The sequence below is a fragment of the Choloepus didactylus genome, chromosome 2, assembly GCF_015220235.1.
Source record: "Choloepus didactylus isolate mChoDid1 chromosome 2, mChoDid1.pri, whole genome shotgun sequence".
In the NCBI taxonomy this organism is placed as follows: Eukaryota; Metazoa; Chordata; class Mammalia; order Pilosa; family Megalonychidae; genus Choloepus; species Choloepus didactylus.
This window is the reverse complement of record NC_051308.1, coordinates 166754268-166775744: the sequence shown is the minus strand read 5'-3', so window position 1 is coordinate 166775744 and position 21477 is coordinate 166754268. Positions and strand designations below refer to the sequence as shown.

Sequence of the window (21477 nt, the reverse complement as noted above, 5' to 3'; positions counted from 1 at the left end):
CATCTTTGAATTTCCTCCCTCCATCCCAAGCACAGTGCCTGGCAGATGGAAAGAATTGGAAATGTTTGTGAATTTAATATAACCGTAAAGATAACATGGAAATCCTGTGGGAGATTGTTTGCTTTAGAACTATAGATAGACAGCCTCTACCAGCTAATGTTTTCTTTCCTAATCTTAGGGTCAAGTGACCTTGATCCTTCCATGATGTTGGACACTGGAGAAATCATTGATACAGGATCTGATTATGAAGATCAGGTAATTAAAGCCTGAAAATATTTCTTTGTTAAATGTTTTAAATTTGAGTCTTTAAATGTTTTTATGAAATTAGAATGCTATATCTTCACTTTATGAAATTTTTACAGGTTGCATAACATATTCAATGACAAATTATAGTAGCCAGCTTTCATTCACTAACCTTGGCTCTTTAGCCTCCCTTATCCACAAATCCAAAATAGCAGTTAATCAAGGAAAGATTTGTGGTTGAAAGACACATGATATAGACACCAAGTTCCCTTGTGCAAGAATTTGCCTGGATCTCTATCTTTTCCTGCTAATAAACCAACAGTATTTACTGAACATCAGCTACAGGTTCAATGCTCTGCTTTTCTATTTCTAACCTTTGTAAAGGACTGATGACCAAGGAAACCATAGCCAAGAAGTTAAAAATATTTTCTCTTTGAATAATAAAATGTATCTGGGTCATTTTCCTTTCAGCAGAAGAACACTCCCTACTGCTATATTTTTTAATGATCCAAAATAGTTGGCAAATGATCCAAGACTCTAATTAGGCTTTATTTTTAAAAAGGGATAATATCTGAAATGTCTCTCCACCTCTCATCAGTGCTCCTTGGCAATGGCTGAAAGCCAAGTGAACATGTTCTTTTGTATTTTTTTGTCCATCTTCAACTAATAAATGTCACAAATAAAGCAAATAGGTCTGACCAGTGTCCACATGTAAAGATTGGACGTATTCAGAAGCTATTTTCTTGAGCATGAAGTTGATTCCTTCATATCTCAAAGCAAGGAAAAGGCAATGGACAAGTGGTATAATAGCTACCATGTATTTATAATAATTTCTATCAATTATTAAACAATACATGGTAAATATTGGTCTAAGTTCCTTTGTTTATTGCATTAATTCTTCACAATATCCTAGGAAGTAAGAATTATTATCTCCACTTTACAGACAACAAAATTAAGATTCAAAGAGTGATTTGCCCAAGATTACAGAAGTAGTGGCATTGTGGGCATGAACTTAGAGCACATTTCTATTGCCACAGTATATTGCCTTCCATCCCAGTCTCCAAAAACAGGTAATCCAGTGATACAATTTTGGCACTTTTCAGTTGCTAACTCTTAAGGGCCCAGCAGAGGAAAATGCCAACCAACCACTATTGAAGTTGAGCTTAAAATCCAATATTGCAGACTACACAAAGAAGTGAACCATAATAAGAAAGCCAGTTGATTCAACTAATGGGAGACTTCCTGCCTCAGGAACTAGAGATAACAGAAAAATCTGAAAGAGACTTTAGAATAGGAATATTTTAAATATTCAAAGATATATTTTAAATATTCAAAGAGATAAGGGAAGATTAGAAACCATGAGACAAAGTACAGGAAAGAATGGAAATGAAAGAGGTAGAAATGAAATGGGAAGAAATAGAAATTCTAGACACAAAAAATACTGTCATTGAAATGAAAATTCAATTAACAGGTAGACTAGGTATAGTCAGAAAAAGACTTAGTGATAAAGCTGAGGAAATTGCCTTAGAATAAAACAGAGAACTAAATAAATATCAAACATGAGAGAGAACTTAGGAGACACTGAAGACAGAATGATTGGGCCAACATATTGTAAAAGGAGTTCCAGAATGGAGGGAATGAAGCAGAGGCTGTATTCTAACAGATAATGTTTGAGAATTTTACAGAATTGAGAAAAATGAGTCCCCCTATTGAAGGAGTAAATCCAGTCCTGAGCAAGATTGAAAAAAAAAAAAAAAAAAAAAAAAAAAAAATCCTCACCTATTCTCTTTTTAGTCACCCAACAAATGTTAATAGAACACCTAATGTGTGTCAGGTACTATTTCAGCACTTGGAATATATAATTGTATAAAAGAGACAAGGGTTCCTGCCCTCAAAAAGCTTACATTCTCACGGGGAAGATGGATAGTAAACAGTAAGTGTAATAAATGAGTAAATTCTCTACAATGTATGAAAAGTTCTACTAGAAAAAAAGAAAAAGTAGAGAAAGTTAATGGAGTTAGGAATGCTGGGGAGGAGGATAAGTTGTAGTATTAAATAAGATGGTCAAGAAAGGCCTCATTAAGAAGGTGAGATTTGAGGAAAGACTTGACGTATAGTGTAAAACATGGAAGCCAAAAAAGTTAAATCTTAAAAGTGAATAGACTCAAAAAACCACACAACAAAAATAATGAAAAATAAGGGTTTTTTTAAAAGTGAGTAGACAGTTTTAGTGACAGCAGGTTAAATGATGCAATGGCTTCCTTCTCTTGAGCACCTACTATAAGCCAGACACGTGTTTTATATTTACATAAATTATCATTAATCCTTATAATAACTCAAGAAGGTAGCTCTGTTTATTCCCAATTTACAGCTGAGGAAATTGAAGCTCATAGAAGTTAAATGACTTCCCAAGTCCATAGTCCACAGAGCTTGGAAGTAGTAGAATCAGGGACCAACTTTGACTTGCTTGGCACCAAAGTCCAGTTTCTATTTTTACACTCCAAACAAACAAACAAACGTTATCAAGTTCACACTGGTGGATAATCCATTGCCAATTCCATTGAACACTTTAGTTCTTGTCTTTTTTTTTTTGGCTGTGTTTGACACTGTAAACAAGGGTCAGCAAACTTTTTCTGCAAAGGGCTAGGTAATAAATATTTTAGACTTTGTAGGCCACATGGTCTCTGGTGCAACTACTCAACTCGGTCCTTATAACACAAAAACCATGAGCAATATGTAAACAAATGAGCTCGCCTGTGCTCTAGTAAAACTTTATTCATGAATACAAAAATTTGAATTTCATGCAATTGTCTCGTGATTTTTTTTTTCAACCATTTAAAAATGTAAAACCCATTCTTAGCTGGCAGGCATACAAAAATAGGCAGCTGGGTGGATTTGGCCCACAGTCTTATTGACCCCTGCTGTATACCATTTCCTCATTCTTGACATTCTCCCTTCCATTGGCTTCTAAAATTTTTTAAGTATTTTATGTTGTTCTAAGCGCTTCACATTTGTTACATCATTTTTATCCTCAGACAACCATATGGGATAGAAATTATAGTTATCCCCATTTTAATTTTAGAGAAATTAAACAGCTTATTCAAGGTCACAGAGCTGGCCAGAGGGAATGCCAGGATTCAAATGCAGCAGTCTGACTTCAGAGCCAGGATGAGGAAAGATGGGCTAAGCTGTGCTGCCATAACAGACTCGAAATCTCAAGCGCTTTCCTTCCAGAGGACCTTTTATATATGACCTTCAAGCAGATCATGGAATGGGAAGGAAAAGAGCATGAAACAGATGCATCTTCTCTTAACTGCACATCACTTACTCTCACATTCAGAATATTGGCAACCCTCGTTATGCGGCTCTACTGAGATGCAACGAGGCTGGAAAATGGAGCTTACTTCTGCACCTAGGAAGAGAGACTGATTTAGTGAGCACTGAGCTAGCCTAGGCCACAAACGTCTGCTCTTAACCACATGCTGCAGCACCTGCTTCCATGTGTTCACTCTTTCCTGATGCTTTCCCTACGTTTCCAGTTACTCACTCTTAGTTTCTTTGCTGAACCTCTCTCCACTGGTCTATTATTTAAATGTGAGTGCTCACCAGGATCCTAGCTGTGACCCTTTCTTTCGTCAGCACACACATTCTCCTCTGAGAAGCTCAGTCACAGCCGTGATTTAAGCTTTACTTGGACCTCCCCGGTGAACTTTAGTCCCATATGTCTGTCTACTAAATTGCACTAGTTGGAGTTCCCATGTGCATCTCAAACTCAGCACATTCAATACCAATCTCACCATCTTCCCCAACAAAATCTGTTCTCCTTCTGTTTTCCCTATTTCTGTGAATGATACCACCATCCGCCCAGCTGCCCAAGCCAGGAACAAGGTTGTCTTCTAGCCTCCTTCCTTTCTCTCCCTCCTTCCATCAGTTTGATCAAGAAGCAGGTCAGTTCCAGTGTGCATGTACCGATTCTACCCTCTCCAGTTCCCCTGCTCCTGCCTTGGTTCACACCCTCAGCCTTCCTCCCTGGGACCACTGAGACAGCTTCCTAACCAGTCTCCCTGTCCCAATCTCTTTAACCGATAAAATGATCTTCCTGAAAAGCAAATCTAATCATAGTGTTTTCTGCTTAAAACCCTTCTATGATACCTCATGGATTTCAGAATTAAGTTAGAAGCTCTCAGCATAATACATGGGAACATCAAATTAGAATCTGACCCCCACATCCCTCTCCAAACTCATTCCTTACAAACCAACAAAACACTCTGTGTACTCCAGTCACACTGAGCCATATGCAACTCTGCCAAATAGGTTGTGCATTGTATAATACCTTTTCTAAATAGAGGCTTTCCCTACCCCCATCACCCCTGTCCTGGATAATCCCTACTCATCAGGACCAAGCTTCTCCTCAAGGAAGCCTTTCCTTCATTACATGTTACATCCCCATCTCAGGGGGCCCGTGAGACCCTGTATTGTAATACACTCTTGCATTGCAGGACTGTGCTCTGCTCTGTATATCCTCAGTGTCTGCCATGCAGCCTGGCACATGGCATGTATTCAGTTAATATTTGTTTTTTAAAAAGCCAATCAAATTAATTGTAATTCTACTCACTGTGTAGTTTTTTTGATAACTTGCTTAACCTATTTCCTCTTCTAGAAAACTATTATGATGACTTTACTTAAAAGTATTGCTGTGATAACTAAAAGAGGTAGGGAGAGTAAGGTACCTCATACAAAACAAATGCTCCTTAAATGTGAGAACCCTCCCTTCCTTCTGCCAAACCTTACTTAGACTGAGCTTTTTAGGAATCAGTGCCAATCTGTAGCTGACAGAGGCCACCACTTCCTCAGCTAAGAGAATGCCAATTGTCTGAGCAGTGTTTGGAGCTGCTGAGCCCACATGCTGAATCTGAAAATGGCACCAGGTTGACAAAGGCCACACCGTGGAGAATGCCTGCTGTTCCCCTGTATACTTTCTCACTCACTATGAACGTTTGCTCAACACAGAAAACTACAGCTTGTGTTCTCAAAACCTGAAGCCACACTTCTGCAGCTTCAGCTAATCCAGGAGAACAAGCAATTGCCCATTGATAAAAGTAGTGACTTTTCCCCATAAGGCTAAATATGATAGGCCAAAGATGATAGGCCAAGCTAGCAGTGCTCTCAACTCAGAAGCTTGGGGCACAGGCTTTCATCCTATGAGTGTGTATTGAATATTAACTATGTGTCAGGCTCTGCGCTGGTGCTGGGGTAAATGGTGAGTGCAGAAGTCAAAGGTCCTGTCCAATGGAGGTCATGCTAGAAAATGATGAATGGGTTTGGGTTGGGAACAGGTAGTAGTTATTCCTAAAGAAACCATCCTTCATTCATTCATTTACCAAATGTAGACCGAGCACCTGTGGTTGGTTAGGCACTGTTCTGGGCCCTGGGGATTCATTGGAGAACAGGGACACAGAATATCTCTTCTCCTATGGACTTACTTCTTCTGGAAAATAAAAACGAGGACCTTGTACTTCATGAAAACCATACCCAAATGCTGGACATATCTGCCAGGTGACAATACGTGTTTCCAGTATCAGTTTAGAAAGCAGAGTGCACACTTACATCATCTCAATCATTTCCTCTTGCTTTGTACTGATAATGAAAGTAGAAGTTTATGACATTTTGTTGATTTTAGTTTTTGAAATCTGCACTTAAATTACCATCATTGATTTCTGCCTTAGGTGTCTCTCTGGCAACAGTTTCCTGGCACAGACCTAGTTCACATGATTTCCCTCCACTGCACCCTGAGCTTATCTGTACCTGCGTCCACTCAGCCAGCTGCAGTAGGGGAAGCAGGTGGACTGTCTTCAGGCTCAACTTCCACCCAAGTTCTTGATCCCCTGTGCCCTGTTCTCCCCCAATACCTTGCTTCATTAATTGGTCATGCTTTATCTTTCTCAAGGCTCTTATCGCTGGAGTGCTTTACCTACCACCCCCCACCCACACTTTGAAGAAAGAAGGGATGGCCAACATGGAAAGTGTCACAGAAGGGCCAAATGGGATGTTGTCTTTCTTCCCCGCTTGTCTTCTGCACCAAACTTGATGAAAGAGAACTCAGCTCCCCTGCCTCTGTGTCTCCACCTCCAGTTCTGCCCTATAATACAGTTTCTGCCTACCCATTCTCCTAAAAGACCTTTAAAAGTGATCTCATTACTGCCAAGTCAGGGGGACATTTGATAGTTCTTACCATGACTGGGGCCCAGGACACTGATGACCACTTCTACTTTCTCAAAACTCTTAGCTCCCTTGTCTAATGCCACATCTATGGTCATTTCTTTTTCCCCTCCTCCCAACGTGGTTTTTCTTCCTCTGCCTACCCCTTAAAATATTGTATTCTCCAAGTTCCATCCTAGGACCTCCTTTCTCACTACACAACTGTTTCATCCATACCCATGCCTTCAAGTTATTAATTTGCTTGTTCACTCAACTGAGAATATCTTATGTGTCAGACTATTATTTGAGGTGCTAGGAGTGCATTCATAAGCAAAAGAAGACTCAGTCCTGCCATCATGGAGCTTACAGTAGAAACAGAAAATAATAAAATAATCATGTAAATAAATATAAAATTGAAACAGTGTTAAGTGCTTGAAAGAAGAGGTACACGGTTACCATGTGCAGATTTGGTATCAGGGAGGTAAGGAGAAGCTTTTCTAGACAAGAGAAGCTTGAGTTGAGATCTGAAAAATGAGTAAGTGGTAACCAGTGTGTGTGAGAAACTGAAAAATTGGAAAAGGTTGGGGGGCAGGGGATATTCAGTCAGAGTAAATTAGCATATATAAGTAGGAAGACACTGGTATCTGAGCATAGGCCAATATAGCTGGAATGCTGAGTAAGGGGGAAAGTGATGTGGGATGGGGGCTTTGTAGAGCAGGTGTGGTGTTTTGACTTTATCCTAAGAGCAGTGGGAAGCCTTGAAGATTTTTTTTTTAATTCAGTTTCATTGAGAAATATTCACATACCATATAATCATCCATGGTGTGCAATCAACTGTTCACAGTACCATCTTAGTGCATTCATCACCCCCATCTATTTTTGAACATTTTCCTTATACCAGAAAGAATCAGAATCAGAATAAAAAAATAAAATTAAATTAAAAAAAAAAACAACAGCCAGATCATCCCCCCATCCCACCCTATTTTTCACTTAGGTTTTGTCCCCATTTTTCTACTCATCCATCCATACACTGGATAAAGGGAGTGCGATCCACAGGGTTTTCACAATCACACTGTCGCCCATTGTCAGCTACATTGTTATACAATCATCTTGAAGATTTTTTTCAATGTGTTGAGGGGTGGGGGGTGTTGACATAATTCATAATCATACTTGTGTTTGAAAGCAGATTGCTCTGGCTGTGATGTGGAGAACACATTGGAGGAAGGCAAGAATGGATCTGGGGAGACCAGTGGGAGGTACCTTGCACTGGAATGCCAGAGGAGACGGGGAGAAAGGGATAGATTTGAGAGATATTTTGAGTTAAATCAATAGGACTTCATGTTGGAATGGATATGGGAGCCGAGGGGGAGTGAGGTGTTGAAGACAACTCCTGCATTTTTATCTTGTACAGCTGGGTGGATGGCAGTGGCATTTACGGTGAAAGAACACTAGGAAAAGACCATTCTGTAAGGAAAGAGCACATGTGTAATTTTAGACACGCTGAGTTCAAAGAGCCTTAACACATTCAAGTAGAGAATTCAAGTGAGTAATTAAATATCCAGGTCTGGTGCTCAGAGGAAAGATCTGAGCTGAAGATACAGATTTGTAAGCCATCTGCATATAGACAGGATTTGAGGCTTTAAGTGTGGATGAGATACTAAGACAGAGAACAGAATTGAGAAGAGGGTCAAGGGCTGAGCCTGGAGAAAATTTGAAGGCTGGGTAGAGGAAGATGAGGCTGTATTAAAAAAAAAAAAAAAAAAAAGATGTAGGTAGAGGCTTAGAGAGAGGAAGAAAATCAGCAAAAAGTGATATCCTAAAAACCCAAAGAAGACAGTATTTCAAGGAGATATTATCAAATATTGCTGGGAGGACAAGAAAGAAGGGGACTGGAAAATCACATTGTATATAGAATTATGGAGCAAGAGCTACTGGGAGAGATTTTCCTGTTTGTTTTGCTTGCTTGCTTGCTTTTAATGGAAGACAGTTAAGCATGTTTAAAAACTTATAGAGAGGATCCACTTGTTAGGGAAAAGGAGAATATACAAGAGAGAAGACAGCTTCTGTAAAGCACAGGTGCTTCTCTAAAGCACAGGTGGAGTGACACACAACAGAAGGATCAAGGATAGGGCAGCAGCGTGGATTTGTGTGTTGTGGTGGGTAGTTGATGTGTTCCTGTCAAATGGCTTCCAGAAGCAAAGCCGTCTGTTCAGAGTCTGGAGTTTGAAGAGAGTGGAGGATTGAATTGTTGTGGAATCCAGCAGACAATAAACTAAGGAAGCACGGTAGGATTGCTGAGCAGAGAGCCCATGTGAAATTAGTGAGTGGAAATTTATTTTGACCAATCAATCCTTTTAATTTTTTTCATACTCTTAGCCAGTATTTATCCAGTGCCTTCTTGGAGCCAGAAACTTTTCTAAGAGCTAAAGATAGAGTGTTGTGTAACTTTCCATGGGACACAGAGAAGGTTGATAGTTTGGTTCACTCAGTGACTGAGTTTTGCCAAGCATCTACTACAAAAAGACAGCAGAGTGTTAGTAAAGTGTAAGGGATAGTGGACTGAGGATTCTAAGCAGAACAGGGAGAGAAGTGGACAGAGAGCACTTAGGGATAATGGCCAGAAGATAGAAGTGTATTTGACTTCTTTAAAAATATAACTCTATGTCACAAATGTGTGCTAGCCCTTTATTAAAAAGAATATTTCATCCTAACAATCCTGCCAGGATTGTTTTAAATTCTGCTGCTGCTTCTTTGAAATCTTTTCTAGTAATGAAACATTAATTTCTTGCCTGCTCCACTGAACACCTAAAGCACTTGAGTTTTATACTTTAAGTCTTAATATTTGATTATATTTAATTGTGTACTTCATTATATACTGACTCGTATTACTCTGTGATGGTCTCCTACATGCATCCATTATGAGAAAGAGCATGAACTTTGGAGCCAGATATTCAGTGCCATGTATACAGGTTGCAAATTACTACTTAGTCTCTTCAAGCCTGAGTTTCTTTATCTGTAAAAATGGGCATAATTATTTGCAGGCTATTTGAGTTAAAAGAGATAATCTGTGTAAATGTGCATAGCAAAGTAGAACACCCAGTAAATGTTTTCTCTCCTTTTTTTTCTTTCTGGAGGGGAGAGGATTCTATTATGTACTTCTTTTGTGTCCACTATACAGTGACAGAGACACTGTAGGGATTGAAATAGACTAACTGAATAAAAACATAATGCCACATTCCCAAACCTGAACAGATAACAGTGTTTACTGTGTTGTGTGTGTACGTGTGCATGTGCCTTCAAACTGAATTTCCATAGAGATATTCAGCTTCTAAATCAAGAAGTATTACATTTGGCCAAAATACATATTAGGTTGTACTTACAGAGCTGATTTTAAATGGTGCAATTCCCAAGGCAATACATTGCAATAGCACAATGTTGATCATAATTTGGGGACTTAGTAAATTGTAGCTCACTCAATGAGTGTTGTTCTAACAGGTTAGTCAGATTTTTGCTGCAAGTCCTACAGGACCAACTGAAGCCAGGAAGCAGGAATAACCAGATTTGCCTCTTAGCTCTGCACTTGTACTAGGTAGAGAAAGCCATTGGTGGCCTATTGAAAGGATGAGGGCAGGGACATTGAAGAAAGACATAAGCCTGGCTTTCTCCAAATACTAAAACAAAAATATCTGCTACAGCTTCAGGCAGCCAGCCCTTCCTGGCTATTTCCATTGACCAGGAGAATTGTAGTTAATTGATTTTGTAAGAAGAAAGACAAGTACCATTTTTAACCCTCATAAATTAATAAGGATATGTTTTCATCATTCTTGGCTGCAAAGTCAGGGATATCCTTCATACTTTTGTAGTACATATTAAATATTAAACAGCAACATTAGATCACTTAGGTTGCCAAGTCTGAGCCAAGTTCAATGTCTTTTCACATTCAGAAGACATAAAAGTAAATGCCTCATCACTATGCACCTCTGTCATGCCCCATCAGAAGGTTGTAGAAGTCTTTGCAGAAGGAAGTGAGAACTGATAGAATTCTTTATTTCAGAGCTATAGGGTGTTCTCCAGGGGTAAAAATATATAAAGGCTGACCAGTAGAGGCTCTTTGCTTTTCTCCTATTTTCTTCAGACAGGTTTTATAATTAATTTCATGGGCTTCTGTGACTTCTTATTAACAGGAATAACCTTGAATGCCATATCATTTTGAAGGCAAGATGAAAATATCTGGGACATCACGATAGTAACACTGCCTAATAAAGAAAAGGAGATAGGAATCATGAATGACCCATCATCTGATGTGTCTTGGAGGCTTAGAAGACAGGAAACGGTTGTTAATGAGAAACCAAACCAGATAACCTTTTGAGATCATTATGTATCTACAGAAATAACAGGTAGGGAGAGGCAAAAACCTGAAACCCCAATCTAAAAGCAAACACAGGCTTATACAAACTTAAATGTGAATGGTAGGAGAGGGATGTGACAAGGTTGCCCTTTGCACCTTGGAGTCGGTTGCCAAGAAGTGGAGTCACCACTGTCCATCTACTGATGAGATTATCTTTCTTCTTCTGTGAGGTTTCGGGTCACACCATATATCCTTATTTTAACTTTCCTGTTGGATCCTTGTTTTTATTAGGGATGGCGGTTGTGGCTGGGGCAAGTAAAGACCAGGATGGGTTGAGTTCTGGTTCTGCCACTTAATGGCCTTGTGCTATTGGCAAATCCACTTGCTTCTCTTAGCCTCAGTTTCCAAATCTATAAAATGAAGAGAACAATGTGGAGATGAATTAGCTGATTCCTATCAAGGCATTCAGTAAACTGCAAAGCTCAATACACATAGTTTATAAATGTAAAGTCTTAACAGGAGTATACTTGCCATTTCTCTTTTGAATGAAGAACAGCCTTACTGTTCAGAATCATGAAGAGACCCCTTAGAAATAAATTAAATAACAGAACAAAGAATACCAAAATAATAAAGTAGCAAAAATAAAGAATTTTATTTAGGAGACTTATGCCTTCCTGAAAGCTTTTGGCAGATTTAACTTATTTTTACCAGCACGTGTTCCTATTTCTATTATAGCACTTATCACATGAATTATAGTCATTATATACATGTCTTTCTCCCCCATTAGATTATACCTAGGGACAATATCTACTTTCACTTTAATTCCACAATTCCTTGCTTGATGCCTGACAGATTGTAGGAACGCAATTCAGAAATGTTTGTTCAGTAATCAGAATGAAAAAGAAACTCAATGGAAAGTAGGAGGAAGAAATCTGATATTCTGTAAACTGTAAACAGAGAATGAGGAAAGAAAACCTACACACCTGGAATGATGAATAAGGACATGTTTTCAAAGAAGGGTAGCTAAGATGTCGATGGCTCCAAGAACTGCATCCTGCAAGTGGTTAAAGGATCCAGTAATGTCTAAATGGATAAGATAATTCCACTGGGGCCATGAAGACTGGCCAGGCTCTTGCTCTTCTGTTGACTCCAGGTCAACTATGACAGGTGAACTATGTAATCTTGTTCATGGCCCTGTTCCCAATACCATGCATGCCATCTGATCCATAAAAGATGCTCAGTAATTGATTGTTTAGTGAATAAAGGACTATATCATATCAGAAAAGGGAGTTAGACTTCTCTATTACTCTAGAAGAGAGAAGGAAATTTAAAAGAGATGGATCGATGTACGAAGAGGTATTCTGATTAGTGTTGTACAGTTGAATACCTCATTGAAAATATTCAAATTCTAAGTAGGTATTCCTCAAGGGTGTCCAAAACAAAAAATATAGTGATTTCTGTACTGGGTGGGAAAATTATATGCCTCTGAGATCCTTTCCCATCTCTAAGTCTACTTGTTTAAGAAAGGGCCAAGGGGTATATATGGAAGGGTGGTGGAGTCCAAGAAAAAGAGAACCATCAACTGCACCATCATTATCCCAGAAATACCTAAATATCTCCCCACTAGCCTGCCTCGTTACCTGAAATCCCACCACTAGGGAATTTGAAGGGGGTTGATAGCTGTGTCATTAAAAGGACTCAGTTTTTCATTCATTAACTGGTATTATTTAACCAAATGTAACTGCAACAGAATAAAATTTCCATCATCTTAAAACATTGTTAATTGTACAATCCTTTTCAGCTTTAAGTGTAGAACAATAAAAGGAATTGTATCATGAAATACAAAGAAATCATGGGAATTTTCTTTAAAAAGCCACTCCCATTAGGTTGTAGAGGGGTAGAAACAGATTAAATTGCCATACTGCAAATTAACCCTACAATATGAATGAATTCCCTATCACTAACCAGAGGTGGTACTATACAAGGGTATTCAATGTAAAGAGCATGAGTTGGGGAATCAGACTGCCTGGATTTGAGTTCTGATTTTGCCAATTACTAGTTGTGTGGCCTTGAGCTTCTGTATTGCAAAGTTTCATCACTTGCAAAATGGTGTCAGGGGGTGAGGATTAAGTGAGATCTATAATAATACACTGAGAAAAATAATAGCTAAAATTATTAAGAACCTACTCTGAGTCAGACACAGTGCTCAGTGCTATTCACTCTTAATCCTAGCTTCAATTTTCAGATGAGGCTCAGAGATATCAAGCACTTGTCCCAAGTTACACAGCTGGTGAAGTGTAGAGCTGAGACACAATTCAACTCTAAGGCGAATCCTGTGCTCTTACTCTCCACATTAATGGCTTCCTTACTCATGAGATTTCTTTCTAGGACTACATTTGTGAGGAATTATAGGGCAGGAACCTAAACGGATAGCAATAATAATTATAGCTAAAAATTTTCCTGTGTTTACTATGTTCCAGGCAATGTTTCATTAACTTTACATGCATGTAACCTCTCTACAACCTTATGAGGTTTTATTATTCCCATTTTACAGATGTATTGCTGAGGCCCAGAGAGGTTAGATAACATGTCAGTGATTAAAACCAAGCAGTCTGGCATCACTGAGACTATCTTTTAACCCCTACAATAGGGTTCTACTTCAGCATAGCCCTAGGTGGGGCAGAGGGCTTTGGAAAACCAGGGAATCACATTCAGCTCCAGGATCCAAAGGAAGACAGTGGGTGAGGAAGAATCAAAGACAATCTGAGCCTGTTTACCTTTTGGATGGTTCTGCTAGAGCTGCCCACCGGGCAGGAGTGGGAACAGGCCCAGAGAGCCACAGATGGGAACAACTTTTGAGGCTGCCGTGTGGTAGAAGGTATGGGGCTTTTTGTGTGCTCTCTTGTCTTTAATTTAAAAGCTTGATGACTCATGAAGAAAACACTTGGTTCTAAATAGTAGATGCAACAAAGGTCCTTTTAAGGCCACCTTGCTTTTTAATTAATGTTGACTGGGAACACAATCCAGCAGAGAACACAATCCAACACTTCCAGCTTCTTACTATAGATTGTTAACCTTGAGAAAAATTCAGTCAATAGCTTTTATTAAGTACCAGTCCTGTCCCAAGAGCTCCCATGATCTGGATCCTTCCTCACCCAAGCCTAGAAGGAAAGTGTCATTGTCCCCAAGGTCACACAACTAATAATGTCTTCACACCAAGTTTAGCACTTTGCAATAAGCCATGCTGCTGCCCCAGAATCTGTAATAATCACACCTGGCAATCACCCTCCAAAACCAAATCTAGCTTGTGTTTTATCCCAGTATTTGCAGTGACAGGAGTTAATCTCTTTACAGGCTTATAAAATGAGCCAGCCTTGTAAACAGATGTCTGAGATTATAAGAAATGTCAAGTCTGTGATTGCTTCTCTTTTGATGCATAATATGCTTCAACTTCCTTCTGATTTTTTAAATTTAATAACTTTTTTCTTATTTAGGAAAGCATAACTACATGCTTTTGAAATGAATAATTCACAAAAATATAAAGAAGAAAATAAAAAGGAAATATAAACACTCCACTGAAAGCTTAATTTTTTGGAGTATTTCCTTGATAGATTAGATAGATAAATAACAGATAGATAGATAGATAGATAGATAGATAGATAGATAGATAGATAGATAGATATGGAGATATATATATACATATATGATAGATATTTAATAGTTATAATCAAATTTTTCATTAAAATAGAAGTAATTTCCCATGTTGAATACTTTTTGTAAATAGGTTTTAATAGAAGTATAAAATATCATTCTATAGGAACATTTTATTTATTTTCATGATTCCCCTATTGCAAGGCACTTATTTTTCCTTTCAATTTTTCACCGTTATAAATAATGCTGCCTTGGCACTTCTTTGAACATAAACTTTGCCCAAATCTCTGATTATTACCATAGGAGAGTTTCCTAATACTATGATTATTGTGCTAAAGTGCATGAATTGTAGAATTTCAATATTTCCACTTCTTTCTAATGAGAGTTACTTCAGTAATAAGCAAGGATTATTGATGAGGCAAAAGGATTCTAAAAAAGGAAGATTTTTAAATAAAGGTGTTCATGTAAATTGCTTGAAATAAGAGCTGTCTAACTGGGTCCAATTTAGTGCCCCGTGACTCAGGATGCAGCATGTACATTAAATGCTAAATATCTGCAGTCCATTCATCAACAAGCTAGTCCTCCAAAATGCCAGCCTGTGTGGCCAGGCTGAATTAAATGACTCACAGCAGAATCTCTCACAAAATTTTCCTTGGAAACTGGTCAGCTCCACATTCAGTCTTCATTCAGCATATAGTTACTGAGCTTCTTTGGGCCCAGCATTGTGCTAGTGCTTCCATGTCCTTCTTCCTTTCTCTAGAAAAACAGAGTATTATTCAAAATATCCCAGAGTTCTTATAGTTTCCAAATGCAAAGGCTTTCTTAAATACTTACAACTAGTTCCCAGAACATCTTCATTAATCTTCTTAGGTTTCATTTGACCTCCCTATTATCTGTGGAGGAAAACATGATTTTTTTTTTAATTATTCATTTTATTGAGATATATTCACATACCATGCAGTCATACAAAACAAATTGTACATTTGATTGTTCACAGCACCATTATGTAGTTGTACATTCATTACCAAAATCAATCCCCGACACCCTCATTACCACACACACAAAAATAACCAGAATAATAATTAAAGCGAAAAGGAGCAACTAAAGTAAAAAAGAACACTGGGCACCCTTGTCTGTCTGTTTGTTTGTTTGTTTCCTTCCCCCACCTTTCCACTCATCCATCCACAAACTAGACAAACGGGAGTGTGATCCCTATGGCCCCCCCAATCCCACTGTCCCCCCTCATAAGCCACATTTTTATGCAATTGTCTTCAAGATTCATGGGTTCTGGGTTGTAGTTTGATAGTTTCAGGTATCCACTACCAGCTACCCCAGTTCATTAGAACCTAAAAAGGGTTGTCTATATTGTGCATAAGAGTGCCCACCAGAGTGACCTCTCAGCTCCTTTTGGAATCTCTCTGCCACTGAAGCTTATTTCATTTCCTTTCACATCCCCTTTTTGGTCAAGAAGATGTTCTCCATCCCACGATGCCAGGTCTACATTCCTCCCCGGGAGTCATATTCCACATTGCCAGGGAGATCACTCCCTTGGGTGTCTGATCCCCCGTAGCGGGGAGGGCAGTGATTTCACCTTTCAAGTTGGTTTAGCTAGAGAGGGAGGGCCACACCTGAGCAACATTCGGGAGGAGGCTCTTAGGCACAATTATAGGGAGGCCTAGCCTCTCCTTTGCAGCAACAGTCTTCCCAAGGGCAAATTCCGTGGTAGAGGGCTCATCAAACCACCAATCCCCTATGTCTGTGGGCATGTTAACAACCATTGAGGTAGGGCAGGCCAATACCCCTGCATTCTCCACCAGGTCCTCAAGGGGGCTCTGCATATTTTTTTCCTTGTTTTGTTTTTTTTTTTTTAACTTTTTTTTTCCTAAATCAGCTGTATGAAAAATTAAAAAAATTAAAAAAAAACATACAATAAAAGAACATTTCAAAGAGACCATAACAAGGGAGTAAGAAAAAGACAACTAACCTAAGATAACTACTTTACTTCCAACAGAAAACATGATTTTATAGAACAAAAGAAATGTGTGGAAGCAAAACTAGGAAACAAAAGTAAACCGAATTTTTTAATAAAATATTTCAGATAGACTTAAAGATGTAGACAATGATATAACAACCACCATTTACCCACAACCCAGCTTAAGAAATAAAACATTACAAAAAGCTGAAGTCCTCTTTGTACCCCCTCTCTGATCACATTCCTCTGGCCCTCCCCGGAAGAGTCCACTGTTCAGAATTCAGTGTTTCTTCTTCCATGTCTGACTTTATATTTCTACTACACATAGAGGTGTGTTGCTAGAAATGTAAGCTCCAGGAAAGCAGGTACTTTGCTTTGCTCACTGCTACATCACCTGTACTTAGAACACTGTCTGACACATGGTAGGAATTCAATAAATAATTATTGAATGTTTAGTAAATAATGTATTCCTAAACAATACAAGGATTTTTTTAAATGTTTTCAACACCTAATAAATGGCCCCATATTATACATATTCTTCAATTTGCTTGTTTTGTTAAATCTATGTTGAATAATGCAATTGCTTCATTCATTCTTAGTGCCATACAGTATTCCAATATATAACTATAACACAGTTTAGTTATCCGTTGTTCTAATGATGGACACTTAGATTGCTTCCAATTTTTAATTTTGTAAATTTGGTGCAGTCTTCTTGTTCCTGGTACTGTCTCGTTATTCAGCTGCATCTGAGTTTCTCTAGAATAAACAGCAAGGCAGAAAGTGGAGATGAGCTGGCCTTTGCCTCTGCTAAATCTCTTCCTCTTCTAAATCTCTGCTGCGGTGAATGGAAAGTCAGGAAATCATCTCAGACCTCTGAACATCAGCTTCCTCACAAATAAATCGAGGCCAGTCTCTCAATGAGTTTGTGCATCTTTATTATAGTTTTCCAAATTGCGCTCACTAAATTGATCCTTTAAATATTTAAATATAATAATTATGTACCGAATGTAATTTGATTTATGCAACTCTGTCTCGTCCAGCAGTTACACTATATTTGGAATATATGTATCAACTCTTAATTAGAAGCATCTTTAGCAACAATGGCATAATAATTACATAAAGACTGTAGATGTCCTCCATGTAACATTTCTGTATTTGTCCAAATCACTTTGGTTTTAAAGCCCCTATCCTCCTAGATAATGGAAGTTTTCATTCTCAGTCATTATATGGGATGCCAACCCTCTCCCCCTTCTTGTCCTCCGGGGTCTTACTAGAGCCTAGAGAAACTTACCTGGTCCAAAAAGTTTGAGGAAGAGCCTTCTGGTCTTCAGTTCTTTATGGCCAACATGAGATGTTGTTCAAGCCTATGCAGACCCCTCAAAGGTGGGCAGCTCTGCTCATAGCATCTGCTACTCTGACCAGCTAGACCACAGAGATAGTTGAAACCCCAGTTATCTACCTGCTAAACTCACCAGAGGTCTTGACAGTTCCTAGAGGTGTTGGGCATGAGAGTGGGATCCAGTCTCTTCCATTCATAAATATCAAAATATCAACCTCCTTTTTGTTCTAGAATATTCTCATTCTCCTGGTTAGGGGAGGTAGTGTTGACCCATTTTCTTCCCCTCAAATCCCACCCCCAATTGCACCTCCTTCTTGGAAATATTACTCCATCCATCATAGGAGCTCACACATTCTGTTTTTATTTTTTTTGTAATGAACATACACCAGAAAATAGGACATAATTACTTTTCAATCGCGTATCTAGCTAGCTTTATTTCTAGAGGTTTTAATCATTTTTATTTTATCAACTTTTGTTTACTCTGGCCATAATTATATTCAAATAACATATATTTCAATTCTGTTGACCAGACCATAGCTACCTTATTGACTTTATGTTTTCCAAAGAGACTTCACGTATTTGCCCAAACAGGAAATTAATATTTATCACAAAATTATCATTATCAGGTAGAGTCAGTTTAAATAGGTAACACTTCTCTCTGCAGCTCTTCAATGTGGAAAGTTTTAACTGATTCCATCTCTCACACGAGTAATAACAGGATGACATTAATCTTACACATTTGCTTGAGTGAGTCTAGGTTATTATTCAAATGGAATCATCTCTCAAGCTTTTTTTTTTTTTTTTTTTTGTGGAGTTTAATTTGTAGGCTATGGTGTTTACTAAGAACTAAGATCTCAAGTCTCATCTTCCCTCTGGACAATGATCTTGAGCAAGCTGGTTAATCATGTTGCCTTCCTTTTCCTGTCCTTAGGAGGTTATTTTTCTCCCCTACTGTGTTGACCAGCTCACTCTTGCTGAGCACTCAGTACATGTCAGTCATTAAGCCAAGTGCTTTCACATGCTTTGTCCATGCACAGCCCATTTCATAGATGAGGAAACTGAGACTCAGTGTGAAAAACCTGGCCAAGGTAAAACATCTAGTATGTCGCAGATGCAGGACTTAACCTTAATTCCCTCTGACTTCAAAACCAATGCATGAAACTCAGTAGCTGGCACCCCAGTTGCACATTAGAATAACCTGGCAATTTGGTGAAACTTCCCATATCCCAGCCCCAGCCTCAGATATTCTAGTTAAATGATGTGGGAGTGAAGCTTGGGCAAAACTGTGTTTTAAAAGCTTCCCAGGTGATTCTGATGTGCAGCTGGAGTGTAACCTGTTGCCACTGTCCTAAGAGTTCTAATGACTGAGAGGGATCAAATGTACAAAAATACAAGAGCAGATCAAAAGCACCAGAAGCAGTGGGCTTCCAAAATGTAAGAAAATATGATCTTTTCAAATTAGTTTAAATGTGAAGAAAACGTGCTCATTGATGAACGTGATCCTCAATCAGAGTAAGTGTAACTAATCTGCCTGGGATTTTGCAATTTCCATACAGTTATTCAGTTCAGCCTTTGCCTGCAGTAGCAGGCAGTGTTGTTGGGGAAAATACTACCAGGGGAAGCCCCTAAAACAGCAAGCAGTTCCTCAATAGTAAGTGAGAAATTTAATAGTTTTTAGGGAACTGTAAAGATAAGACTACTACTAATTGAGCCCTGTGGTAGATTGTTTCTGGTTTTATTTTCCCCACAAAACGGCACTAACAGGTTTTACTGCAGAGTGCTTGGGCAATGTATTCATTCCCTATTGCTTCTGTAACAAATTACCGAAATTTTAGTGGCTTAAAGCGACTCAAGTTTATCATCTTAGAGTTATGTAGAGGTCAGAAGTTCTAAAATCAAGGTGTCAGCAGAGCTGTGTTCTTTCTGGAGGCTTTAGGGGAGAATTCATTTCCTTGCCTTTTCCAGTTTCTAGAGGCTCACGGCCACTTCCTCCGTCTTCAAGGCCAGCAGAGTAGCATCTTCAATTTCCTCTTTCCCGCTCTCTGACCTCTGCTTCTTGTGTCACATCTCTTGTAGGCTCTGACCCAACCCTTTTGCCTCCTTCTTATAATGACCCTTGCAATTACTTGGACCTACCCAGATAATCTGAGATAATCTTCTTATTTCAAAAACCTTAACTTAATCACCCCTGCAAAGTTCCTTTTGCCACGTAAGCATCTGGAGATTATTACATGGACATTCTCATGTGACATTACTAAGCCTACCATAGGCAGGGACTGGTCATTTCCCTACAAATCCCCAATGCCAGAATGTAGACATTTTGCTGCAGGTCCTTCTTTTCCAGACAAGTGACCTCCGGTCTTGTGCGTAGGGAACAGGCTTCTGGTTGGCTCAGGCCTCCCTCTTTGTCTTCCACTTCCATCCCATTCTCTTTCTCCAAATAGTTCCAGTAATCTTATTAAAACATAAATCTAATTTTATCAGTCTCCTTAAAAGCCCTTCGATGGCTTCTCTCTGCCCTCCAGATTGACTTCAAACTCCTTCTATGGATTATTCATTCACAGTTTGTTAGGCCCTGCTTGCCTCTCCAGCCTGTAAATGTTCTCCGAGCATCCTATTCTTCCTCTATCATGGCAATTTTTGGAGGTTATATTTACCTCTTTACTTCTCTGTATCCCCTGATCCCCCCAGTAGACTGGAAGAGCCACAAAGGCAGAAACCAAATCTGTCTTCAGTCATTCATTTAACCCAGTGGTTCTTAAACTTTCAGAAGCCACAGAATCATCTGGAGGGCTGACTAAAACAGTGTGCTGGGCCTTGCCCCTAAAATGTTTCTCATTCAGTAGGTCTGAGGTAAGGCCTGAGAATTTGCATTTCTGAAATGTTCCCAGGTGATGCTGATGCTGCTCGTCCAAGGACCACCCTCTGAGAACCACTGATTTAACCAATACTTACTGTGCATTGTCCTGCTCACCTGTATATCCCCAGCAGCCAGCACAGCATGTGGCATGTAGCAGGCACCCCATAAATCATAAATGCTGACTATCATTATCACCATTACTAATGTAAGAGTCGGGGAAGGGACTGGGAAGAAGAGATACTATTTAATTTTTTCTTGAGTTTCTTGAACTAGGAAATAGTTGCTTAGATCTCAGTGACTTCTGAATCATTAAAATATATTTCATCATATTTTAAAGAAATGGAACTTACAATATTTTATCTGGTATTATGCAAGTACCAAGGGGGAAACATTGGCATGTAGTGAAACCTGTGAAGGCTTTAGATCTTACGGTTTCTTATGGTTTTACAGTGAGCAGAGAGATCACATTCAGGCTCAGGGGTATATGTAATATCTTAGACATGTGACAGTTCTCAAACTTGCCCAGGAATACAGGTTTCATTAATAAAGGAGGCATCAGACAGTAGTAAAGAACATTTTCAAATACAGAGACTGAGTCCAGTAGATGCTGATAAAGTAATTCAGGCCTTACTGAATGGGTCACCATAGGTACAAAATAAAGAAAGATGTAGATTACAGATTATGTCATTGTTGGCTTCATTGCAAAAGAGAAATCAAATGAAGTGCATTTAAAACAATAGTGAATGTCACACGAAATATACAAAGCAAGACAATGGAAGAAAGGATATTTATATATAAACCCACTCCTTCCTCCTTTAAGCAAAGATTAGTTATCGAACTCAGATTAAGATTAGAACATTCAATTG

The 21477-nt window shown here is 38.8% G+C and overlaps 1 protein-coding gene across 3 annotated transcripts in view; it reads left to right on the top strand.

Moving 5' to 3' along the window:
* Positions 1-21477, top strand: part of AK5 (adenylate kinase 5) — a 281830-nt gene that overhangs the window by 156842 nt on the left and 103511 nt on the right. For all 3 annotated transcript variants that reach the window (XM_037826883.1, XM_037826882.1, XM_037826884.1), the window contains one exon: positions 179-255. In XM_037826883.1, the coding sequence (XP_037682811.1) occupies positions 179-255 (77 nt within the window). The remainder of the gene's footprint in view (positions 1-178; positions 256-21477) is intronic.